This window comes from Excalfactoria chinensis, chromosome 3, assembly GCF_039878825.1.
Source record: "Excalfactoria chinensis isolate bCotChi1 chromosome 3, bCotChi1.hap2, whole genome shotgun sequence".
NCBI lineage: Eukaryota > Metazoa > Chordata > Aves > Galliformes > Phasianidae > Excalfactoria > Excalfactoria chinensis.
The window spans coordinates 53,168,274-53,192,982 of record NC_092827.1 but is presented as its reverse complement, the minus strand read 5'-3'; the positions used below and the strand labels follow the sequence as shown (position 1 = coordinate 53,192,982).

The 24,709-nt window shown below is 39.0% G+C and overlaps 1 protein-coding gene across 2 annotated transcripts in view; it reads left to right on the top strand.

Moving 5' to 3' along the window:
- The window catches only part of MAP3K5 (mitogen-activated protein kinase kinase kinase 5), a 90,879-nt gene that overhangs the window by 12,389 nt on the left and 53,781 nt on the right, over positions 1-24,709 (top strand). For both annotated transcript variants that reach the window (XM_072333159.1, XM_072333160.1), the window contains exons 2-3: positions 17,686-17,825; positions 20,470-20,493. In XM_072333159.1, coding sequence (XP_072189260.1) covers positions 17,686-17,825; positions 20,470-20,493 — 164 coding nt within the window. The remainder of the gene's footprint in view (positions 1-17,685; positions 17,826-20,469; positions 20,494-24,709) is intronic.

Here is a 24,709-nt window from a genome sequence, read left to right as displayed (position 1 = left end):
ACACATCAATATTGGAAAAGGTGATTATCCTCCTAAGAGGATTTTGTTGCCTCTCACTCGCTGCATTAAGTACAGGAAGACTATTGTAAAATTCAATTGTATGGACTTTAATGTCTGCAAGTTAGACTGTTAGAAGAGGCAAAATACTCTTATCATTTAGAGGTGCGATCCCATGGCTGCTTAAGCGAATAAAAAACCGAATTAGCACACCTCCACCTCGCGTTGCTTTTGGCACTCGCGGAACTTCATGGTAAAGTGAGTCAAGGGAGCTGACCTGACTGATAGCTAGCTCTTATTTCTTTTAGGTTAACTTTCAGTCAGATAAGTTCTCTGACCTGACTCACTGCATTACAGCATGAGTTCCAGAGGACAGGCCAAAAGCAGGACTGCAGCAACCTGAGTTGAGATTGCCTGAAGGTGTGGTTTCTTGTTATTCTTGATCCTGTCTCATTGTGGGTTGCCTCATATCCTTTCTTCTTCCAGTTAGGGTGGCAAAGGTGTGTATTTCATGTTGACTGGTGCTAGCTGTTTGTGTGCTCAGCCTGATGTTTTTCAGAAACTTTCAGTTTGCAGGCAAGTGAAAAGTTTGTCTGCGTTGTGGTCCAGGTTGGAAGAAAAACTTCAGGATGTCCCACCAGCTAAGAGTTTAGAGGTTCAGGCACTCAAACTGAAATCTATAGCTCTGTCTTTGTTAGCAAATTGGACTATCTGTGGACACAAGAATTCAGTTGCCTCTGCTGTTAGAAATCTTCCTGCATGCTTTTGGCCTGGGGGAAGTGTTGTACTCTCAGCAGCGATCCTGATAGCCAGTCTGAAGGCAGCAACCTGAGGCACAGAGAATGTAAGAAAAGATGTAGAATGTTTCACACCAGCGAGTCCTCATGCAGAAGTGTAGTCCAAAGCATGTTTGATCAGCATTCTTTCACTGGCTTTCTAGTTAGATGCAACACCTTTCAGGAGATCGGAAGTTTGTATTGACAGCTGAGGACATGCAGAGTTGCTATGCCGTATGCATTCCATGAAGGTGGGTTAAAGCTTTTACATCTCTGAATATATTATTTCAGCAGACAATCTGAATTAAAAAAAATCACTCTTCTTGTTGCAGTACTTCTTACATGATGGGCAGTAAACAGCCATTGGTAATCTTAGGCCTCAGTAGCCATCAGGCACGTAATCTGTTAATGTGCTGTCTGTTGGAAAGTAATTGTTCCAAAAAACTTCTGTTAGAATTAGATTGCAAGTAAAGTCTATGTCATTTCCAGAAGAGATCATAAATCACTTAATACCTGCACATAACATACAAGAGGTCTTGACCAAATAAGATGTTAAAAAAAACAAAACAAAACTATTTTCCTTTTTGCTATATTTGGACTTTCAATAAAGATGTAAAGCAGAACTGAGAGCACTTCTCTGTCTCTCTTGACAGAAGATAAATAAAATATTTTTCAGATTAGTAGTGCAGAGCAGCAATATGGTGTTGGAATTAGTTACATTGGCAAGCCTTTGGTGCAGAAAATGAAGAGACTGAAAAATGAGAACTGTGGAGGTAGGGCTAACAAAGATGTTTTGAGAGCTTAATTTGGAATGATTAGCTCAATGCTGGCAAAACTGGTCTGTAAATTCTGTAGTTTAACATGCTGGCTTTGCATCCAGGTATCTTTGGAGAAATCTGTGTATTCCTGGAAGGGACAGACTGGTTATCAAAATGAGCGTGTCAGTAGGTTGTGGCTGCCACTTATTTATTCAGTCATTCCCCCATGGTTTCTAGTGTTTCTTAATCCTGATTGATTCTTTCTGATCTTTTAGAAGCTCAAGAGGAGGTTGACACAGAAGAATTCACATTAGTACTTTACAGATGCAGAATAAGATGCATTTTTTTGTCAGCTGTGTTGTCTATCTAGTTTGTGTAAAGCTACATTTATGTTTCATTGGCAATTATTCGGACTTGCATATGTGTAGCTTCATGTTAGTAGCTGTTCTGGGAAAAATATATATCTATTTTTTTTGCATTAAATGACTGTTATCTTACTTGTTCATCAGTTGAACTTGAATGGAGTTCAAAGCTTAGGTTGAATCTTGCAGTTAGATCTTGCATTCTGGGTTATTGCAGTTGGTTGGTGCCAGGTCATTTAGAACATTAATCGAATCCAGAAATTATTAGGATGAGAATGTTTGTATTGAAACTATATAGAATAAAGGAGGATTAGATTAAGGACTACTGATTTGGCAATTGGAACTGTTGGATTCATGAGCTCCGTCTGGTAATATCCCCTAGGTTCAGGAGTGAGCCTGGGATTTACAGTCTGCTATGATTATGGTAAGCTAGCTGTTAGATCGGTTTGTAGTCAAAATTACAGCATGTTATGATACAGTAGATCTAGTCTAGATTGGTTTGTTTTATTGCATTGAGTATTCTTGGGTTGTTGGTTTTTTTTCCCTCAAATAAAATGATTGCATCCCTCTTTTTTCTATTCTTTTGCTGCTTGTTTTTACTCAAAAATGCCCTGGTGTCAGACCTTTTAGAATGCATAACCTTGTTTGAAATTATGAAATTATGGTGATAATTTTGTTGCAGAAACTGTTCTGGAACAATGCCTCTTTTTTTTTTTTTTTTTTTTTTTTTTTTTTTTTTTTTTTTTCCTCTTGTGTTTTCCCTAAACGTTGAGGGCAGCAGTGTAGGGGTAGGTTGGTGAATGTCTGTGTATAAATACTTCAGAATTAGGTTCAACACTTACGGTGTTCTGAGCATTTTATTTCAAGGTTTCTTCCATCAGCTGCAGTGCTGGTCATTTGTAGTTGTGGGTAATGTATCTGCAGATGAATAAGACACTTCAGAGGGGACAAACAGCAAGCTTGTCGATTTAGGGATAGGGAAACAAGAGGAACAAAGAGTAATGTGACAGAGAGAGACTTGCCTGGCACACCTTCCCAGAGCACTGGTCACAGCTCAAGCTGCCAGAGTGTAAGATGCATTTGGACAGCACGCTCAGAGAGTTTGAATTTTGGGTTGTGTTTTGTGGAGCCAGGGGTTGGACTTGATGACCCTTGTGGGGCCCCTTCAACTCAGGATATTCTCTGATTCTGTGATTGCCTGAGGTTTAGCAGTAGACTACAGATAGAGATGAGGGTAGCGCTCAGATTTCCTGTGAGCTGTCCACTAGATCATGTCTGCTTCAAGTGTGATGGTTGATTTAGATATGATTAATTTCTGTTCAGTTAAAAATATATGAGCATTTGCAACTTTTAACATCAAATCAGAAGAGAAAAGGTTTTAAAAATGGAGTGGTTCAATATTAGATTCTTCTGCAATAATTCAAAATCAGTGTTGTAGCAAAATGAAAGCAGCTTTTGCTAAAGGGTGCTTTCCTTTGGAGGTAATGTTTGAATTAGTGTATTCATATAGAGAGCAGCAGTAAGTCAAGGCTATCCTTTTTGCTCTGCAGCTGAGTTGGATGAGAATGAAATCATGGCTGTTGGAGGCTACTTGGAGCTACCACTGACAAAGCCAAAGGCAGACTTGCTTATCAGACCTGTTTAATCTAGTTTTGCAGCAATTAGCAGCCATCGTGTCAAATGTTAAGAATTCGGCTCAGATGAGTCATATCCGTTTTCTGCTGTGGGATGCCGCGGTGCAGTTACTTGTGAGGCTGGGCAGTTAGTGCTGTTTTGTTGGCATATGGTGTAGTGGAGAGAGCAGTAGTAATTTCAGGTAGGTAGAATTTTCTAGTGAGGTTTTTTTAGTGTTAGTTTGCAAGTTAATAGTTGCTTCTTGGGAAATTTGAGCATGGAAAAATCCAGAATCTGAAATAACATTTTATACACACACATTCTTTGCACTCACCCTCAATTCTTTTGGTAGCGCAGCCAGCATAAAGCTTTGTCCTCGTCAGTCGGAAGAAGGCTTAGATCTATTCATCTACTCCATCTTTACTGGCTCGCCTCACTATACTACTCTTAGTTCTGACAAGTGTGAAACGTGAGGGATAACTATGTGAGCTGTGCTCTGTTTGACTAAAACAGTCCTATCTCGAATTCTGAATCTGATTTCAAGCTTGATCTACCTAGAAGAGTGATTGGCTTCAGCTAAATTAAAGCAGCCTGGGTGGATCTGTGTGTTGGGAGTTAGATGTGCTAGTTCTAATCAAGCTGCTGTGCTAGCAATTGCAAAAATCTAGCTTAATTTATAAGCTGGATCAAAATCAAAACTTGTGGGGAAAAGTTAATCTAAGTCAAATTCCAGGTTTTTACTGAGTGCTACATTTTATTTTATTTTAGTTAAAGTAAAAAAATTAAAAAATAAAAATAAAAAAAAATAGTAATTATTGACCTGGAACCCATGGAGACCTTGTAGCTAGCCACAACGCTTACACTTGTAAGCTAACTCATGTCTGAAACCATATCCCTGGCTGGAACTTCTTTTCTTTCTGTCGGAGGTAAGTCCCTCCTCCTTGATCACTTACTAATAAGACTGTTTACATTTTTCAAAGGATTTGAGGCCTCCATATCACAGGGCGAGGATTGCGTAAGTCCACCTGGCGGAGAGCTCTGAATAAAGGGACAGACTCATACAAGTTCTGTGAATTGTGATGGCTGAAAGTGGTAGCACCATGCGCTGAATTAGCAATATGCGCTCGTTTCTGTTGGAGGCTTGGTTGTTTAAATTCTACGTACTTCAAATGGAGTCATCACTAGATTTGAGATGTTGTTTTCTGTGTGAAGTAGCCCTTTCTATGCAGCGTATTTGCTGGAACTCAAGGGATATTCCAAATTAATTTGGATCAGGTTTGTGGTGTTTGCTGTGCCCTTCTCCATTGCTGTCTGAAGTAACTGTTCTCTGTGTGATTAGGTGCTATAGGTGGTAGAATGGACTCTGATTTTTCTTTCATGCAGAACTCAGGCTTGCAATTTATAGATCGGTGGGGTCAGACCAAACCCAGATGGGTCATGTTTGATTTCTGAAGACTTTGCAGCTAGTGGAAAAGCAACCTAACTGTAGTTTTGTAGTAACAGAAGGAAGAAAGTGATGGTGGTGGGCGTTCTCTTTCTCTCTCTCTCTCCCCAACCTCAGCCCTTTTTCCTTTCTAAAAGAAAGAGCTGGAAACTGCTAAGGTATAAAAGAGAGAGAGGAACAGAATCAGTGATACGTGTTGTTGTTTTTCAAGGATTTCTTTCAAATTGATCGTAAGCTTTGTAATATAAATAATATTTTTGAATTTTAAAGGGACTATTTTTTAACCTAGCTTGATAGAACAAATAAAGAAAGAGTAACAATGCACACTTAAGACATAGGATGCATACGTTTATTAAAGTGTCTTTGCTAGAGATGGTGAATTTATTTTTGTGCCTGTTGGGAAAGAACACTTTGCTACCTGGAAACCTGTGAGCAGTAAAACACTTGAGCATATTGGTTTATTGTGAACAGTATTAGTAGTGCGGTCACTAGACAGATAGTAAAAACAAATGAATGGGCAAAGACTCAAAGGCATTAAATGCTGTTGGCCATACTCATTTTCTAGTCAGTTATGGTGCATAACAGATGTTAGAGATATTGTGATTAAATTTCTGAAAACTGCATGGGAGAAATAAAATAGAAAAGACGCTGTTAGGAATTAATAAGGAAGGAAGAAATAGAAGAACTAGAAAAGTCACTTGCTGTATGAATCTGTGGTGTCATATCTTCATTATCACCCGCATCTCTGCTAATCTTGTTTCAGAAATGAATTTGTAATTTGGTCAAAGAGACAGACAAGATGAATGAGGAGGATTGCCAGAAGCATCATGGCTGTTGTTTTTCTTTTTTCTATACAGATGCAGACAATAGGTATGTCCTCTTCAGAAGGGAAACAAAGGGAACTATGATGTAATGTAAGATTACGAATGGGAAGGAAAGAACTAATGATAATTAGTCATTTTTAATTTCTGTCCTTCTACCTCATCAGCAAGCAAGTTTAGAAGCTAAAGGAAGTAGTTTTCCATGTAAAGGCTAAGTCGTTTATCTCATTGGTATAAGGTGTTGCAGATGTGAAAAATATTGGTTTCAAAAAAGGACTAAAATAACTGCTACATAGGTTTGATGAGACCTGTTATGAGTGATGGGCCCCATATAGCTGAATGACTCAAACTCTTTAGACTGTTGAATTTCTAGGAGCTTTAAAGATGTTCCCCGTGGCTCTGCAGTTGCTCCATTTCTTCTTCCCTAGTTATTGTTGTTGACAGTGGTAGAGATGAGGTGCTAGACTAGATGCGCTTCCTAATCTGACATAACATGATTATCCTTAAGGCTAAAATGGCACACTTCGTTCACAGATGATGTTAACTAGTAACTTTTATAAATAATTTGCTACAGAAATGAGATTGTAAATGTTATCCAGAGGTAGATGCAAATGTGAATAAGGCTGATCTCTTTAATACCACTCACTGGGCAGGTGGGGGCAGATCATCGGTTAATTTAACCTAATTCACAGAAGCACACCAGTGTTGTTTATACAGAGTACTTCTGAAGGCAAAATCCTTCATTACACCTCCTATAGCATAACTGTCTTGTTACTTGGACTTATGAGGAAGGTTTTGTAAGTGGTGCTTCTAGGAACTTCTGGGTGGGGGTGGAGAGGCATGATGCAATCCCTTGTTTATGCAAAAAGACTGAAAGTACATCAGAGACATGTAGAACATGCAGGAGTAAAAGCACTTCATGGAGCATTTTGTTTTACTTTTGTGCAATTTACTTTCAGTGCTGAAATGAATCTCTATGGTTGAGAATGGCCTGAGCTAATTTTCCACTTTTATTCTGAGAAAAACTTGGAGAGAGGGAGCATTCTACCTGTGTTCATTTATCAGCTGCAGCTAAGAGTATTTCCTTAATAGGTGTTTTTTGTCTACTTTATTGTGCATGTAAATTCTTCTATTTCATGAAAGCTTCTCTAACATACAGTCAAAATGTACTGGAGCTCACCTACATGCACAGACTGCTTGGAATTACCTGGAAGGCAGGTACTAGCGTAAGAGTTTTCCCATTTTAGTTCTTACCGTGTGGTGAAGTCCAAAGCAGCAGCACAGTATGCTTTTTGTTAAGTGAGTATGTTCAGTGTAGCATGGTCTGCAAAAACAAAATGGGGCAATGCAAATCACAGGGGAATGCAGCGTTAACAGGGGTTCTGCTAATCCCCCTTGAACTCCAGGCAGATGAACTCACTGCCTTGTGAGTGCCAGACAGAGACTTCTGCTGTTTTTCAAGTGAAGCTCTCCTTCACACAGGACAGAGCATGGATTCTTTTTGTAATAGTACACTACTGGCTCATTCATTCTGTAACTGCTATCAATCACAAAGTTTTCCCTTCCTCCCACGTGGCCTAGGCAGATTTATTTGATTTCAGCACTCCTAAGCACAGTGTATAATAAAAGCTCACATTGTTTTCAGTTTCCCAAATCAATTCTGCTCCTGTCCTTCAGGATGATTCCCAAATTAGTGTCACAGAAAAATTTTAGCAGTATTGACATGCAAATCAGGAATGCAAATATGTGCCTGCACAGATCCTTGTGACAAAGTGCTGCAGTTTAGCATTGTATCACTGGTAAATACTCTCATCCTATAAGGAAGAATAGTGGGTTTTTTTTGCTAAACTTGGAGTTTATTTTAAAATGTTCCAGAGCAGAGCACAAAAAGTAGCAGTGAGCAGTTTAAATTCCTGAGCTGTGAGTCCATCCCTAAGGAAAGACAGCACAGCATACAGTGTATTGCCAGCTCAGTAGTTACAATCTAAGGCTTTTAGATGAAGCTTCTCAGGCAGATTTTATCTTTTAACAGAATATGATTTGCTATGATTACTTTGCAGAAGAACTATTGAGAATGTACTCCTTTTTGGATCAAACCTATTTAATAGCATTTGTACGATTTTTGAGAGATGTTGGTGTTTGCTATTAGAAAACCTGGCCTGTGAGACTCTCTAAGCCCTTGGGCTTTTTTCTTCACAGTGTCTTTCTGTTCCTGGGAAAACACTGAACGCTGCAGTGAAGGAGCAGCAGTTCAGTTTCTTGGTACGAGTAGTGAGAGCCAGAAATGGTAAATGTATTCTATACCTTTCATTCAGATGAGAGTTGGGGCCTTAAGTTCTGAAATACTGTATTGTTTATGACATTTTCTCTTTATGATGGAAATACTTTCCTGAGTAAGTAAAGACACTTAAATAAACACATTTTTTACATGCCTTTCAATACTTCTGTTCCCAAGTCTGGAAGCATGGGAAGATCCACATTTTATGCATTCCAGCTGTTGTTCTTCATACTCTTAAAATATTACATATGTATTTTTCAGTCTGTGCTCACTGCATAGGGATTTTCTGTGTTTACAGCATTTTCGGTATGACTAGGGAGTTAGCATTTCTCAATCATGAGCTGAAAACAACGTTGTAAGAAGTAATTCTACATCTTTGGATTAGAAACGCTTTTGGACTTTTTATCAGCTTAGTGGACAGAGCTCTGCCTACTTAAGGGACCGAGACACATTGTCTCTGTCTGGCTTAGCCTTTTAGTTTAGCTTTGCCCATCTTTGGGGCATTCCACATCTGATAGAACCTGTGGGGGGAAAAAAAAAGAAAACAACGCAACAGTGAGTAAGCTTCTTAACAGAAAACTGAAAAGAGCAACTAAACAGAAGAGCTTTTGGATAGCAGGAAGATACCTCAAAGAAAATTGCTTCCAGAAAATGCATGCTACTCACTAAAAGAAGTTTTAAAGTAACTCCTAGAAGGTGGCTTTGTCAAGAGGAAGAAGGATTGGAATGATGCCCTTTGAAAGGACAGCTTTTGCTCAAGTGGTGAGGAAACGAGTTGAAAGAACATGAACTATGGCAAATGCAATGTAAGCCTTTATACAGCAGTTTCCATGAAAGTTTGAGAAATACTTGCTGAAGTCAGACTTGAGCATTCTCAAATGCTTCGCCAACAGGGAGCAAACTAGGGATCCTGTGAAATCAGGAAAGGAAAAGTTGAGAAAGATGCAGCTTTCCTGCTATGATCTTTTGAAAGACTTCCATTAAGGGGATAAGTCTGAGGACCTGAGTTAGATTTAAGTTGCTAGGAGAAAAGGCTAGAAAATAAGCTGATTAAAACGAGTAGTAATGACTTATAAAAACCTATGTGTTGGTGTCTTTTGCTCTAAAGGAGCTCCAGTTAAAAAACACAGCATTGTTATTAATAGTGCGTGACTTCTGACTTTAGTAGGTGTTGTCACAGTAGGAAAGGGAGACGATAATATTGGTAGAAAAATGGGCTGAAAATACAAATAAAAGATAAATTTCATAGACATATGAATAAAATCTGGCAGTAGGGAAGAGCTGACCTAGCTGTTCTGTAGAGTAAAGTCAGACTTCAAGATCTTCCAAGTCTTTCTTTGTGAGATTGTGTATTTGAATGTCAGAAAGCTTTTGAAAAGGTCCCTGACCAAAGACGTTTAAGAGACAAAATGACTGGAGTTAAAATGTTTATTCCCTTGAAGTAGTTGAATTGTTGAAGTGTTGCAACAGAAAATCAGTTTGGCAGTGTATCAAGGTTAGCAGTAGTGAAATGTGCTGGTGAAATGATTGCTCTGTGCTTTCTTTCTTAATTAGACCTTTCAGAGGATTTGTCAGCAATGTGGTGGTGATATTTGTCTATGTGCAGGCTTGTCAAGACTGTAAAGGGCCAACTGTAATGGGTTGTAGAAAGAATTATGGTACCAGGCAATTGAGCAGTTAAGGGAAAGCTGAAGTTCAGTGACAGTGAATGTGAAGCAACACATGAAGAAAAGCAGTTCTAATTATTCACATGATATTAAGCACTAATTTAGTTATTGCACTTCAGAATTCTAGCTCACTCAAGAATTTTCTTAAAGTGTCACTGGATTGCTGATTGAGAAAGACTGGTCTTTATTTGCCCCATTCTTACAATGCTTGCAACATTGGCTGCTGGCTTCTGGCAAAGATATTGAGCTAAACAGAGCTTCTATCCTTCCAACTGTTGTGATGGAAAACATCAGTTGTTTTTGAAGGTTGGATGTGGACCCGCTTATAAGCATACTTATCAAATTGAGTTCCCCAAAGAGGGCAAATATGTAACCATATAGTCAAATTTTATTAGAATAAAAATCAGAGAAAATTTTACATTCATAATGCAGAAATAAACAGAGTAAATAAATCAGAAGTTCTTCTTTTATTAACTTTCCTCTTGCCACTTCTGTCTTCAGGGTGAGCTATATCCTTGCTTGATTTTAATGAACTCAGCTCCAGAGCTGTAGTAAGCTTTGTGGTTCCTTTAGAATGTAGGAAGAATTTCATTCCAATGCCTCTGAAGCTTGGCTGTTTGCTTTTCTTAGGACTGCCTTTCCTTCTCTGAGCTCTTCTGTTGGCACGCCTGTGATCCCCACAAATGCTTTCTTCCTGAGCAGTCTGTGACTTCAGAGAATGCATAATCTAATCACTCCTTTGTCTCATGTGTAAGAGAAACATAAAAGTAAAAAGCGTGTAACATGAAAATGTATACCAAACTAATCACACGGGTATTATCACATCACTTACTTGTGTGGGTGTTTATATATATATACATATATATTTATATTTCTCTTGATCTCATTCAGGCTGAAGGAGTGCTTTGTCTATGTTGACAGGAAAATAATAAATACAGTTTCCCAACAACGCATATATCTACTGGACAACGCTTCTAAGTGTGAAAGTACTGAGTTGCTGCAGATTGTGTTGTTTTCCTTGACTTTTCATTGTGTTTGGGGATTGTTTTTAAAACACATTAATATCAGTGGAGGTCTTACCAGCCCTGGAATGTGTTAGAACCTTCAGCAGAACCTCATGTATTCCTTAGTTGAGTTCTGAGTATTTTTCTAACATAAAGTTTTAGGTTGTGTGAGATTATTTAGTATTTCACATTCTTGGTACTAGGGAGCCTGTTTCATTAGAATTGATACAGATGCAGTGAGCCTGAATATATTGAGGTTATTTTTAAATAAATGGTTCTTTGTTTAGTTGTCATCTTTTTATTCCTGCCTATTCCCGAGTTCCTCCTACATGCATCAAGCTGAGGGTATTTTTTCTTAATTTTTGGGGGTTGGAATCGTGTGATAACATCATATTCCTTTGTCTTGGGCCAAGATAGATTGTATTTTGTTCAATCTTGAGCTTTCTCTTTTTTTCCTTCTCCAGTTGTCTTCAGATCATTGATAGACTGCCATGCAGTTTGGTGTTAGTTCCTACACACTCCTCTTCTATGTCTATTGCCTACATTTTTCCCCTCTCATTTGTTTATCTAACATCTATACAAACTTTTATTGTTACCATTTACTTGCTCTCTTCTGCTGATTTCTTCTGTAAGAATCCTCTGTTTTGCTTCCATCAGCCTTGTATTACTGAATACTAATATTATTCTTTTCCCTTCACATACCTGAAATGTATTGCAGGATTTCACTTGCCTCTCCGGGCATCAGCTGTGCTAGGTCTAATACAGACATGGGGATGGTCAGAGACCCATGTACTAGTTACTGTTAAAGAGTTTATCTGAGATGAAATAACACCTTTTACTTGTTAGTGTTTGTCTGGGTTCATTTTTGATTTCAAGGCAAGTTTGACTCAGATTACTTTTTCCAAGGAGCATTGGGCTTGATACAAGCATGTGGGTAACGTGGTACTTCTGTATTGGAAGATGACTTCCTACTTTTGGAGTACTAGGTGCCCTAATTCTGCCTCTGCTTTGTGCTCCACAGCAGATTGAATGGGATGCTCACCAGGCTGACATGCTTATTGTTCGTTAGCTGGGAATCATAGAATTACTTAGGTTGGAAAAGACCTCAAAGATCATCAAGTGTAACCGCAGCCTAATCGTAGTACCCTAACTCTAACAACCCTCTGCTAAATCATATCCCCGAGTACCACATCAAAATGACTCAAACGTATTCAGGGACAGTGACTCAACCACCTCCCTGGGGAGCCTAATCCAGTGTTTAACTACCCTTTCTGTAAAGAAGTGTTTAACTAATGTCAAACCTAAACTTACCTTGGCACATCTTGAGGCTGTTTCCCCTTGCCCTGTCACCAGCGAGAAGAGGCCTGCCCTGTTCTCACTGTAAGCACCTTTCAGATACTGGAAGAGAGCAGTAAGGTCTTCCCTCAGCCTCCTTTTCCCCAGATTAAACAGCCCCTGCTTCCTTAGCCTCTCCTTGTAGGGCTGATTTTCCAAGCCCTTCACAAGCCTCGTTGCCCTTCTCTGGACCTGCTCCAGTACCTCCATGTCCTTTTTGTACTAAAGTGCCCAAAGCTGAACACAGTACTTGAGGTGAGGCCTCACCAATGCCAAGTACAGGGGTGGGATGACTTCCCTAGTCCTGTTCACCACCCCATTCCTGATACAAGCCAGGATGCCATTGGCCTTCTTGGCCACCTGGGCACACTGCTGGCTCATAGTCAGCTGACTGTCCGACTGTCCATGTGAGCTCAGGAGTTCCCCTTCAAGTATGTTGCAGGATTGGCTCTAAATTCTACTGTAGTGATGCAGTAAATTACCTGATCCAGGGTTACTGCAGTAATTTAAAGAAGAAATCTACCCAGAGCATTGGTGTCATGAGTGCTGTGCTGACTTTGTCTGCTGGGGTTGTGACAGGAGGTGCTGAAATAAGGTACCTGAACTGGATGCTAGACAGTGTAAGTCTGCAATGGAAAATAGATAATCAACATATGTGTTAGCTTTTAGTGCTTTTGCTTGTATTTTACACATTAATTTGCTTTTCTTCTAGTATCTGAAGCTCAATTGTGCTGCCCATACCCACTTTTCCTTCTATATACCCAAACCTCAGACACTTCTACAAAGCCCTTTTTCTGGCTAGCCTCTCCCAACAGACCGGCTTGGCCAGCCAGGTTTCCGGAGAGGTCAACCATTCCCCTGTGTTGAGGTGTCTTCATGTGAGTGACTCGCATCAGCAGATTCCAGTCCTAGAAATGCATGAGACACTCCTGACCAGTTATGCATGATTCCACTGATGCTGACAAGTCACTGATGCTATGGTTTGCACAGGAGAACCAGATCTACTGAGCTGCACTCATGTGGTGCTGTGATTTCCAAAACAGGCTTCCTAACTAAAGCAGGCAGTCTTGGTGGGGAATAAGGTATCTGAGGCAAAGACCAAGAACCATAAAGGAGTTGGTGTGGATGTCTTCCATTTACCCATTTCTGAAAGTTCACCCACTAGTGAATGCCATCATGACTTATCATGACTTATTGAAACCACTGTTATTACCACAAAACACTTTGCACTCAAACTTACGTTTGAATCAATTTGGTCTGTATTTGTGTCTCTGCCAAAAGAGTTTTAATCTCCAAGTGGAAAGGAACCCTAAGCATTGGTCTATTCCACAATTTGCTGATAGTAATTGGTTTTTATTTTGTCCTGATTAACTGTGTAACAATGAATATGAAAAAACAACTGTGCACCAATCAATCGGAAGATAGTAGCAAGCATAAACATTCTTCAGTTTTATAACTGATCTGTTTGTGTTCGTTGTTCTTCCTGGCAGCACTGTGGTAAGCGGACGGTATCAAAAAGTAGGGTGTACGTGTAAAATATCTTGAAGTGTTTGTTTAAACATTCTTCTTTGCCCTGATATATTTTAACAATAAGCAGGAGTTGAACTTTGACCAGTGCATTTCTTGGTGACTAAAGGTACTGGTAATAACCAAGACAAAAAGGCTTTATATACGTTGAATGGGCACTTCTCTTTCTTAACCACATTGCTGTATACGATCTGAAGTTCTTGCAATTTGCTAAGAAAGAATAATTAGTAGAGATGTTATGTATGAAGTTCATGATCTTTGTACGGGTAACATATAAAGATATAAGTGGATTTACACTTCAGGTAAGAAATGTTTGTCACACAGTTGTAATATATGCCAGCCTTCACAGACATGAGTCCTTGAGTTTCTACTGCTTCTGGGGAAGAAAGAGACCAGTCAGTTGCCTCTAATTCTGTCACACAGTCTGCTTTCTGAGATTAATTAGAAGCAGACTCCCTGTGCAGTAGTGCTTTGTTCTTTTGTATGTGTTGTGTGACTGTATTTTGAGCAGTTTTTAGTATAGACATCAGCTAGCCTAGTAACTTGAGGTAGGACTGCTTGGTGGTTGTAGTTATGCCTGCAGCTTAGTGTGGTTACCCATGCTAATTTGCACGTCAGCAGCTTCATTACAGACAGCTTGGTTATGGTCAGTAGAACTTGTAGCGCTTTGTGAAATGGACAACAAGAGCTCACTGAGCTTCATGCTGCAGAAGATACACTGCTTCTGTGTCTCAGCCAAAACTACAGTTGCTTATCAAACACGTTTATGCTCCAGACTTATCAGCATAGGCATGGCAGTTGCTTAAAATGGTGAAAGAGAAGGCTGTTCTTTAATGTTCAGAAGCTAGCAAGGGGCAATAATTTGCTGTAAGATCTATTATCACTGTATCTAAAGATGTCTAAGGTAACTAGTAAAAAAGAGCATACTACCCCTGTTCTCTTTAATAGTATTGGTGTACCTGTGGTCTGTGAAACAAGTCTCTTTTTTTGTTAAAAATGGCATTTAATCTTATGTGCGAGATCTAAGTAAGGGCTAAAATTTATTCTTTTCTGTGTGGCTACAAGAATCTCAGCGCTTCCACATCCCTGTCTCTTGCTCCTGTTTTGTACAGCATGCATCCATAGCCAATCTGCTTGCTGGCCTGTGAATCTCTGTCTGAACAGACTTCCTTTTCTGGAGCATAGGTGTGTAAAAGCATTTGGAGTGAATTATCAGCCCTTGGCCTTCAGAGTCCTTCACACTGTGGGTTTAGCTGTTAAGAGGGCTCTACTCTGATTGGAGCTCTTGGTCAATTTTTTTTTTTTTTTTTAAATTTACCTTGAAACTGAAACTGCAAATGCTTTGAGTGAGTTTGTTTTTCCACTCTAATTGTGGAAATGCTGCTTCCACTTTGTGTCGGAATGCTTTTTTGTTACTTATGAAATTGTGTATCTTTCACTGCAGAACTGTCTTGGATTGATCTCATCTGGTGGAAGTGAAAGACTTCTAAGTAGGGTTCTAGCAATTTGTATACTGATGATCAAACAGTTGTCCTATGCTAAGTTAAACCCTGGCTCATCTGAACTGGTGAGGATTTTTATGGATACTTACTTGAGCAAGATTTGTCATGGAAAACGTTAGTCTTATTCAGCTCCTGATAACTTCTAATCATACTTTATGTAACTCAGCATAGTGTTTAACTGTCTTAGATGCACTTGACAGTATGTTTCAGGCACCTTATAGGAGTCATTACCAATGCCCTTGCTTTGCAGACAAGAAGTAGAGATAGAAAATAAGAGTAAAGATGGACAAAACTGCTGAAGTTCACCCAGAAGATGAACTTCTGCTTTCTGCTCTGTATTTAGCTTCCGAGCTTCTGGACAATGCTCCATACATTGCTCCCTCCAAAAGAATTGTTTTGAAAGAAGACTGTAAAAAATGGGTATGTTGCAGGAGTTTGCTTTGGGTATAGAGGCTTTATATGCTCTATAGCATAAGTTTATCTGAAAGGCCTGGATTTCACAGAAGTCTTTAAGTATACAGAAAGCACACCCTTCTTAATTACATCAAAATAAATAAATAAATAAAAATAATAACAATTACCACACTTGATGCCAGCATCTTAGTGTCATTTTTCTTACAAATGTTTACCAGGCCTTGTGGTCCTTCTCTGTTCTTTAAGTAGCCCAGGCCTCAAGGCTTTTTTGTTTTGTATTTTGATGTGATTTGAGGGGCAGGGTAGGTGGGATCCAAAAACATTTCTTACAATGTGGTGGGCATCTGATTTGTTGTAACAAATGTGTTAAATGGATTTGGCCATCACATCTTGACAGTAGTAAGGGTGATTGGTTTTGGTTTGCTTTTTGTTGTTGCGGGTGTGTGGGGGTAGGTGTGTGTGTGTGTGTATATAAATGTTTCCTTCTTCATGGTCCTGGGAACTTGCTGGTTTAATGCTGGTTTCCTCAAGTATTTTCTGAGTTATTTTTCTGGTCATGTACTATCACTTTGTTAAGTAATATTTCTCTTCACTGTCAGTTTCGCAATGCTAGTGGGAAAGTGTTACCTTGCAAGATTTGAGAAGTAAGTAATGGAAAGTTGCACAAGTTTTTCTCCTGCTCAAGGTAACAGAAATGAGCCATCAGCTTGCAGTTTCCAAAGACTGGATTTTTATGTGAATAAGAGCAGTTAAAAAATAGAACTTGCATCAGCAAGTTGCTATTAGGAAAATTCCTAAGAATATATCAATAAATCATCAACCCTCAATAATTAAGTCTACCCAAGCAAGGTGTAATAAAATTGTTTTCATTCTTATTTGACTTCTGTAATGTTTTGGTTTCTGAAAATTAACAAAGATCAATCTATGTACAGTTTTAGTAATATGCTTTCTTTTCTACTTCAATAGAATGGATTTGGAGGTATCCACGCTTTAGGTATTTATGTGGAACTGAACAGAGGTGTTCTTAAAACATAAATTGTGAGACATATAAAGAAAATAATTTCATATTTGATTTTAGAATTTGCTCTGTTGAATAGTGTTATTGTATTCTTGGCATCTGTTGTAGTTTGCATGGGAATAAATAGGATGCATTACATTTGGAGCAACCTACAAAATTGATTCTTAGTAAAAGGACAGTAGAGTAATAGGCTTTTAGTCTGCATAGCTTGTCTTGCAACCTATCTTTTGTTGTAGAAGAGCTCACAGAAAGGGAGAACAGGGAGAAATGATGGAAACCAAGCTTATTTTTCATTATTTTTTTTTTCTTAATTGTTACTCCATTTCTTTGAATTGAACAACCCCAAAAATGGGATTGGTGAAGAGTATCTCTCAAGAGGGAGAAGGGTGTTTGCAGGAGAGGTGGAGATGAGTCATTTTACTTAGTTTGCTCTCTTGATCCAGCAAAACTTTTGTAGTGGAAATATTCTGCCTGTTAGAAAAGAAGCCTCATTTATATATGCTGATATGTTGTAGTTGCCTCATGCTTTACTTTTACTTTGTGACTCCAGGAAAATGAAATGTACGTTTTAAGAGACATTGCAGATGTCTGTATGCTCTGTTTGGTAGATGTTTGTGCGTGAGCTTATGTTCATGCAGGTCAAATCTACTGTGAACAGGACTCTGTGTGATAAGGTTGTTGATTATGCAGTCATGTACTTAATTAAATCAATTTTTATTGCATCTTGCGTGGAGGGTGAAAATATACATCAAATGCAATTATTAGTTTTTTCCTGTGGGGTCCTCATTCTTCATACAGAGATTAACTAAACAAATTTTGTTTTCCAGTGCACCAAATGAACTTTATGCCTTTCTGTGATTAGTGATGTTTTACCACTTCTTACCTGGGGAAATTAAGGTCTCATGTAAAGGAAATAATGGGTGGGGAGGAAGGTGGAGAAGGAAAAACAGAAAGAAAAAAATTAAACCACATCCTGCTGACTATAGTCAAAATTCAGACATAACTGAAATGGGGAAAACCCTCGATAATTCTATTTCCAGCTTAAAATCTATTCTTATTATCAAAGCAAATACTTTGATGGAAGTTGAAGTAAATGGAAAGAAATGGCGTAGAAGTATGTGGCTGTCAGAAATGTGTGGCATTGACCATTTTTCATTTCTTTCTACAGATATTGCTGTTGTAGAGATGAGTGATGCCTTTCGTCAGCCTTCCCTCTTCTACCACCTGGGAGTCAGAGAGAGCTTCAGTATGGCTAACAACATTATCCTCTACTGTGATACAAATTCCGAGTCTCTGCAGTCACTGAAGGTAGCTCTGAATGAAAAAGTACAAGAGGGGAAACTGCAGTTGTTCATCCCTTGAAAAAAGACTGTATGTTTCCATGAGAAACACAGAAGCCATGCATGCTTCACGATAGAATAATGAAAATATTCTGAGGCCTGAAAAATAAGTTTTGAGTGAAACGCTGAAAAACTCAGTTCACTTTTCCCAAGAGAAAAATGTAGATGATTTTACCATGGTCAGTTAAATATCTTGGTGTTAAGTAGCTCTTTATGGAAACCAAAGTTTTACACATCTCAGGAAAGAACTTAAATATATGGGGTTTTTTTCATTCAAAAGAATTATTGTTCTTTGGGGTTAACAGTAAGAACAATTGGTTAAGAATGAGGGGCAACAGGATAATCCTTATGTTTTAGCTCTTATGTAAAGTAACAGTTTTCTGCCCAAGCCTGATGGGACTACAAGTGGTCACTGGAAATTCTTGGAATCATAGGATCAGTCAGGTTGGAAAAGACCTGAATGATCATAGAGTCCACTCTTGTAGCTCTTGCTGAGTTACAGTTGTTTATATCAAGTACTCTTCTGCTGGTGTTTATTGACCCTGCAGCAGTTAGGCACAAAATGTATCCCTGTTTCTCAGTGACAGTGTTTGCCATGTGGTAGGTTGGTTGAATGCAGAGTAGTGGTTTAAGGTAACTGTTAGCTGTGAACTGTGGAAGCCAAGGACTTGACACTTTCTCCATCCTACACTAAAGGTTTGCTGACTTCCACGAGGTTATGGAAGGGCAGATGATTTGGACAGCAGTCTTTTAAATTACTTCCACTCCCTCAGATTCATTGGCTGTGATCAAGTGGCGTTACGTGCCACTGCACTTAAGCTTGAGGCATTGCTGAAAAGCATTTCAATAAGCAGCTTGGTGAGTCAGGTTGCAATCTGGGCACTGCTGCCTCTCACAAAAGGTTTGCTTCCACTGCTTCTGGTTAATGCAGGGTATTTGGTTTTGATGCTGCCCAGCTATTCGCAGCTTGGCTCTCCTGTAGGAGAGAAATACTTTGAACTTAGTTTCTTCTCCCTTTGCCTCCATCCAAATGTACTTGGCCTACTGAAGTGGTGGCAATCCAATTACTTCCCTTCTATGCGCAAAACAAAGGGTATTCAGATAAAAGCCCTAAAAATAAAACCGCTCATATTAGAAGACCCGCCTTTGGATTTAATTCAGTAATAGAAGTACAATGGTCTATAGTATAAGCAGAGCAGAATTTCATTGTACTACAGAGGAGCCAAACATGCAACTCCCACTGAATGTTTTCTAGGAGCGAGGCACTGCTTGGGAAAAACTATTATTAGTTCAGGGATTGAACTTTGCAAACTAGTCACATGTTGGGTTCCCACTGGTGTTGATGGAATCTGACTCCTGTGCTGTGAGACTTCACTGTCCCAATTGCCGCTGGTATAATGCCAACTGATGGACTCAGAAACAATACCCACAGTTTCTTTTAGCTTTGAGTCGAGCCCATGCTTCTGCAGAGTGTTTGCAGAAAAGTCTTTGGCAAGCAAAGCCCCTTCCCTATTATGTAGTGACCATCTTAATAATATAGTTGTGGGCTTGCAGAAGCATCTTTTGTTGCACCTTTTGTTCCTGTATTTGTTACAGCTAGCAGTTAGACTGGAAGCACTGCAGGAGTATGCAGTATACTTGTTGACTTTTTTTCAGGGGTAAGCTTTGTGTGTGCACTGTTTTAATCTTGTAAGGGTGGTGAATTGAAGAAAAAAAAAGTAGTGATTATGAAAATGTATGAAATACAGAATTGCAGCACGTGATTGAACTAGGATATAAGGAAGCATAGGTCACCTCAGTTAGGGGAAAAAGCAGTTCATGGAAGTTTGAAATTTGCATCAGGGAAAGTATGAGGTGCTGAGGTGCCTTGCTTTGAGACTGCCTCTGTTTTTAGTGATATGACTTGTGAAGCTCTTCAGTGGTAACTGTGGCAGAAGTATAGCGTAGTTAATAAGTCTGGCAGTGGCAGAACTTCCTGAAGGTGAGGCCACTTCCCATGGGTGGTTTGCCTTCAGGCAGCTCCTTGGGCTGTACCACCCAAATGCTGTGCAAGAACCACCTCTTCCTATCCACATGTGCTTTAGATTCTCTGAAACTTTGCATTTAAATTGCGATTTATATTGTATATTCTTTGCATCAGATTTGTTCGAGCAACATGAATTTCAACCAACTCGAATAGCTAATGGTTGACTTTCAGTGCAAGCTGGGAATATCTGAAACTTCTTAGAAGTGCTGCTTTTACTATTCTTTACAGTTTTTCTACTGGCAGCAAGATGGTATTTGTAAAGCTAAATATGTATTTATGTATTTATATATATATATGTATTAATAGCTAACTTTTGGACAGTCCCATTCAGGACTGCTTGTGCTCCTGTGTGTACATACAGAATGTATGTATCAACTTAGTTCTGTAATCTTTTTCAGTTACAGATTGTCTCTCTTGAGACAATACTGGTTTCCATTGGTTTGGCAGGCTAAGAAAATATGCATCTAGCAGCCTTTTCCTGTCATTTGTCTGTGTATTTTAAAGTTAGAAAGTCATTCTGGTCAGATATCTTTTCCAGTATTTGTTCAATGTTATCAATATGTTTTTTTGGTTTTTTTTATTCTAGGAAATTATTTGCCAGAAGAATAATGTAAGTATGTCTTCTGCATGCCAGCTGAATTCTAGGCATTCCAAACTTCTGTGGCATTTCATGTTGTTTATCATGTTTTCCATTTGAATCATTTAACACTTTCCTACTGTACTTTACAGAGTTCTGGAGCTGCTAGCAGCAAATCTGTGTGTGTCACTTTGTTGCTAGGTACCCGGCTCACTTCTCACCTTGCTTCCATCTATCACTGGTATTCTCCTAGCTGCCTTTATTTGTCTGTCATATATATATATTTTTTTCATACGCTACTTTCATCTTTCATTTTGCCAGATTTTTGGTTTCTTTTTCTCTGTACAGTGCTCTTCAGGTTGTTGTTGGGTTTGTTTGTTCTCTGTTTGTCTGGTTGTTGTTTTTTAAAGAAAAGAAATTAAGGAAAATATTACGGGGAAAAAAAAAACAAAAAAGAAACAGCCCCTATTGAAAAAGAACTATTTGAAAAGTGATGCTCATTTTAGAAACCTGTGGCTAAAGCTGCGAAGGTACATATAGTAGGAAAGAGAAAGTGTGTGTATTTACTTCTGGAAGGAAAGGTTGGGAGCCTGCCAGCCCTTGTGCAGTGCTGATCCCAGCATTCCATATCCCTTTTGGTTTCTGAGGTTGGCCATGCAAATCTCCCTTCTCTTTTTCACTCTTACATTCAATGTGGGCAGAGCTTTGGCTGTGAGCACTAGTTTCTCCATATGGTTTGTTCAGGAGCAGCAGGGCCAGTCATGTCAGAATGTATATCGGGTATGCTGAGCACTCGGCTTCACTTGGGGATGTAATGATAGCCATATATGTTAGGATATAATTTTATAGCAGTTAGTTGGCTTTGTGCAGGTATCCCGAGGTGCTATACAACTCCTGTATTTGTATAATTGTTTTAATGGGCACATGAAGTATTTAATTTTAGAAACTGGTTGGGTTTTATTTCCCAGGCTGTTAAAACTGCCACAGAAACTGCAGTATTCCTGATTTTTACATTGTTTTATGTATCATCACAGTTTGTGGACTTAAGTACTGATTTCTACCAACGTGAAGCAAGATTTTATTGAAATGGGTGCAGTTGTTCACTCTAGGTAATAGAATTTCTAAAGAAGGCTTTAAAATCCCATGCGAGCTTTGGCCCTAGTGCTTAAATTACATAGTGTTTTTTGATTTAAAAAAATGGAAGCATGGAGTGTGTTCTGTTGATATCTGTGCATCTCTTAACTGCATTTCAGAGATTCTCAGAATGTTGTAAATGATGTGTTAAGCTAAAAATCACTTGCCTTTCTGCAACAAAAATGAGGTAGGTTGATGAGTTAGGTCTTCACTCAAAAAGAAGACCAGTGAGGCCTTACTTCCTCGGAAATGCATGTATCACATATTTGTTTGTTTGACCTACAGTGGCAGAGATCTAGGTAAACGGATGAGAATGTAATGCGATGTCTATGTGAGGACTGGGGAAATGGCTCTCTCAGCAGGAAGGCAGCAAGAGGTGGCTTGTGAAGTAGAATAAAGGGGGAGGATATTGTCTTGTCCTACTTTTGCATGACAGCTTCTGAAGTTGCAGGAACGGAACGATAACTTGGCCTTTATCTGTTTGAGAAAGAATTGTTCTGTTTAAATTCAGATAGGTGGCTGTGAAACTGTCATTTACCACTTTTAGAAATGTTTCAATATATGCCACAAAAAGTGTGGTCCTTGAGAATCTCAGATGTTTTCAAGCACACCCACATAACATGTTTTCTGAAAGGAAATGTTTTCCTAGTGATTAGACTAGGGAATTCAGTAAAAAACAAAAAGCAAAACAAAACCAAACAAAAAACTGGCTTAGCAACTCTGAAACTGTATTTATTTTCTTCTCTTTTTTTTTGGCATGATATGAGCCAAATTACCTGGCAATAGGATTTTCAGAATGTTGGTGTGTATCTGCTCACTGAATATAATTCCTGCTTCATGAAAATCATGTTCATTCCTAAATACACAGTCCTGAATGAATTGGTATAACAAAGAGAGATACCCACCCTATGTAACTGATTCAGTGTTGCTGCAGTTATAGGAGGAAATAAATGAAACTGGTGTAGGAATAGAACCGAATGTTAGTCCTGCAGTTCTAGAAGATGTGTTTTAATAGCACGCAAACATCAGCCATAACAGCACAATAGTATCCCTGGCACCAGTGGATTAAAAGGCTGCAAAACAAATGTGTGTTTATCTATATATAGATCTGTCTGACTGAAACGGCTTGTTTGCTTTTCCTGAACCCTATCTTCCTAAAAACGAGTGCAGAGAGGGGGGGAAAAAATAAATCCATTACCTCCTGTTTTGTCCTTTGTTCTACCTGGATTTTTGTGCTTCCAAGTTCTGGTCAATACAGCATTGCATAGCTAGCATGAACTGCATTGAGCTTGTCAGGGCAGGGCAGGGAAAGATAATGTGGGCTCATTTCCTGTTATATGTGGTTTTATAGCTGGTCAGCTGGACCTTTTCCAAACGTTGCAATGATATCAGAGAACACACATTTTTACAGGGCGCGATACTTTGACAGAAGGCAGTTACTTTGATATTTGAAAGCTTAACTTTAGTTTGTCTTGTTATCTGATTTTTGAGGTCAACCAAGCAGCTGAGGCATTCTAGAAATTACTAGTAAACAGTTTTGGTCATGAAGACAAGTTGGTATAAAGGTTACAGCTTTGTGGCTGTGCTTTGCTTGGCTTTTTATTTTGTCTTGGTTCTACCTGGCTTGAGTCTTACTGACTTTGGAGAAAAGCTGTGGGTTTAGTAACAATAAATGGTGATTTATTGATGCAATTTTATTTTTTTTTAAATTTATTTTCAATTTAAGACTTTCAGTTCTTGCTCATTCTGAGGGATTTGAATGTACTGTAACATAATGAAGTTTGCAGCCAACACAGTAACATCTTGACGCACTGTCCACCTTTCAAGTCCAGGCTTTGTGCTTACACCATGCAGGTGAGATATATTGCCTCAGGAGCTGCTTGGGAGCAGAGCCTCCCTGACAAGCCACTCTGTTTATCAGAGCAGAGATGAGGGTTGAATGGGAACCGTTCAGCTAGGCAGCTAAGTCACAGGGTCAGCAATAAAGCACTGGTGTTAGTGCTGTACAGCTGAGAGCTCATATTAGTGTTTCCTGTCATTCACAGGGATCTGAGTTTGTATTTAGGAATGGTTTTCCACAGCCCTTCCTGAGGAGGGAGCTGCCTCCTGTTTAAGGCACAGCTTGGGGATCAGCTTGGTTGTGCTCCTTCAGAGTAAGTGGGCCTGAATGAGGCGTGCCAGGAGCTTTACCAAGCTTCCAGCCCCTATATATAGGTAACTGCAGATCTCATGGGGATAGGTATAGCTCTTGGTTTCTTCACCTCTAGCGATAGAGGGAAGTATTTCTAATACTCTTTTCCCCACTGGCAAATGATTTAGGGGCTGTTTGAGTTTGGTTGTTGTTGTTTTGTATTCAAGTGTATAGAGATGTGAAACAACATTCAGTAGGTATTGTGTAGGTAATAACCGCTGAGGTATTTATTGCTATTGGTGGTACATCACTGTTCTTTTGCTCTTGGAGTTCATTGGTATATTTGGTGTATATCTTCCTTGGAAAAAAAATTTAGCTTTTTTTTCCTCCTTCATTAATATTTTGTGAGGATGTATAAAACGTACACTGATTTTTTTTTATTTTATTTTATTATTTTTTTTAATAAGCATTTAGGGTGTGGCATGGCTGCAAAAGACTGTTATTGCCAGGCACGAAAAGAAAATGGGAGCTGTTTGAAAGAGCAGACCCAGCCTCTGTGCTTAATTCATTTGAGGTGTGAGGGCTACTTATATTCCTTTCCCAATCAATAGCAAGGCTGTCATTCATTTGAATGGGATTTGAAATAAGCCCAGACTGAGCCTGTATTCATTAAAACACCAGCACATGTTGATTTACTGTGCGTTTGGGGATGAAGGGAATAGATTTAATAACTTGTTCTAGGATTTTGCCATCTGCTACGTGCAGCACCGTGAGCAGTAACAGAATTACCTTTAATAAAAATCTCATGAAAACAATTGGAATAGGAAGAGATTGATATTCCTCAAACGAACCGGTAGGGAAAAATGGGGAAAAGCTGATCTTAATTAAAGGAGAGTTATCAGGAAGAACAGCTCCTGACAGATGCTGCTTATTTTTATTACCACCACTAATTTGATTAAAAGGAAAAAAAAAAAAAAAAAGAAC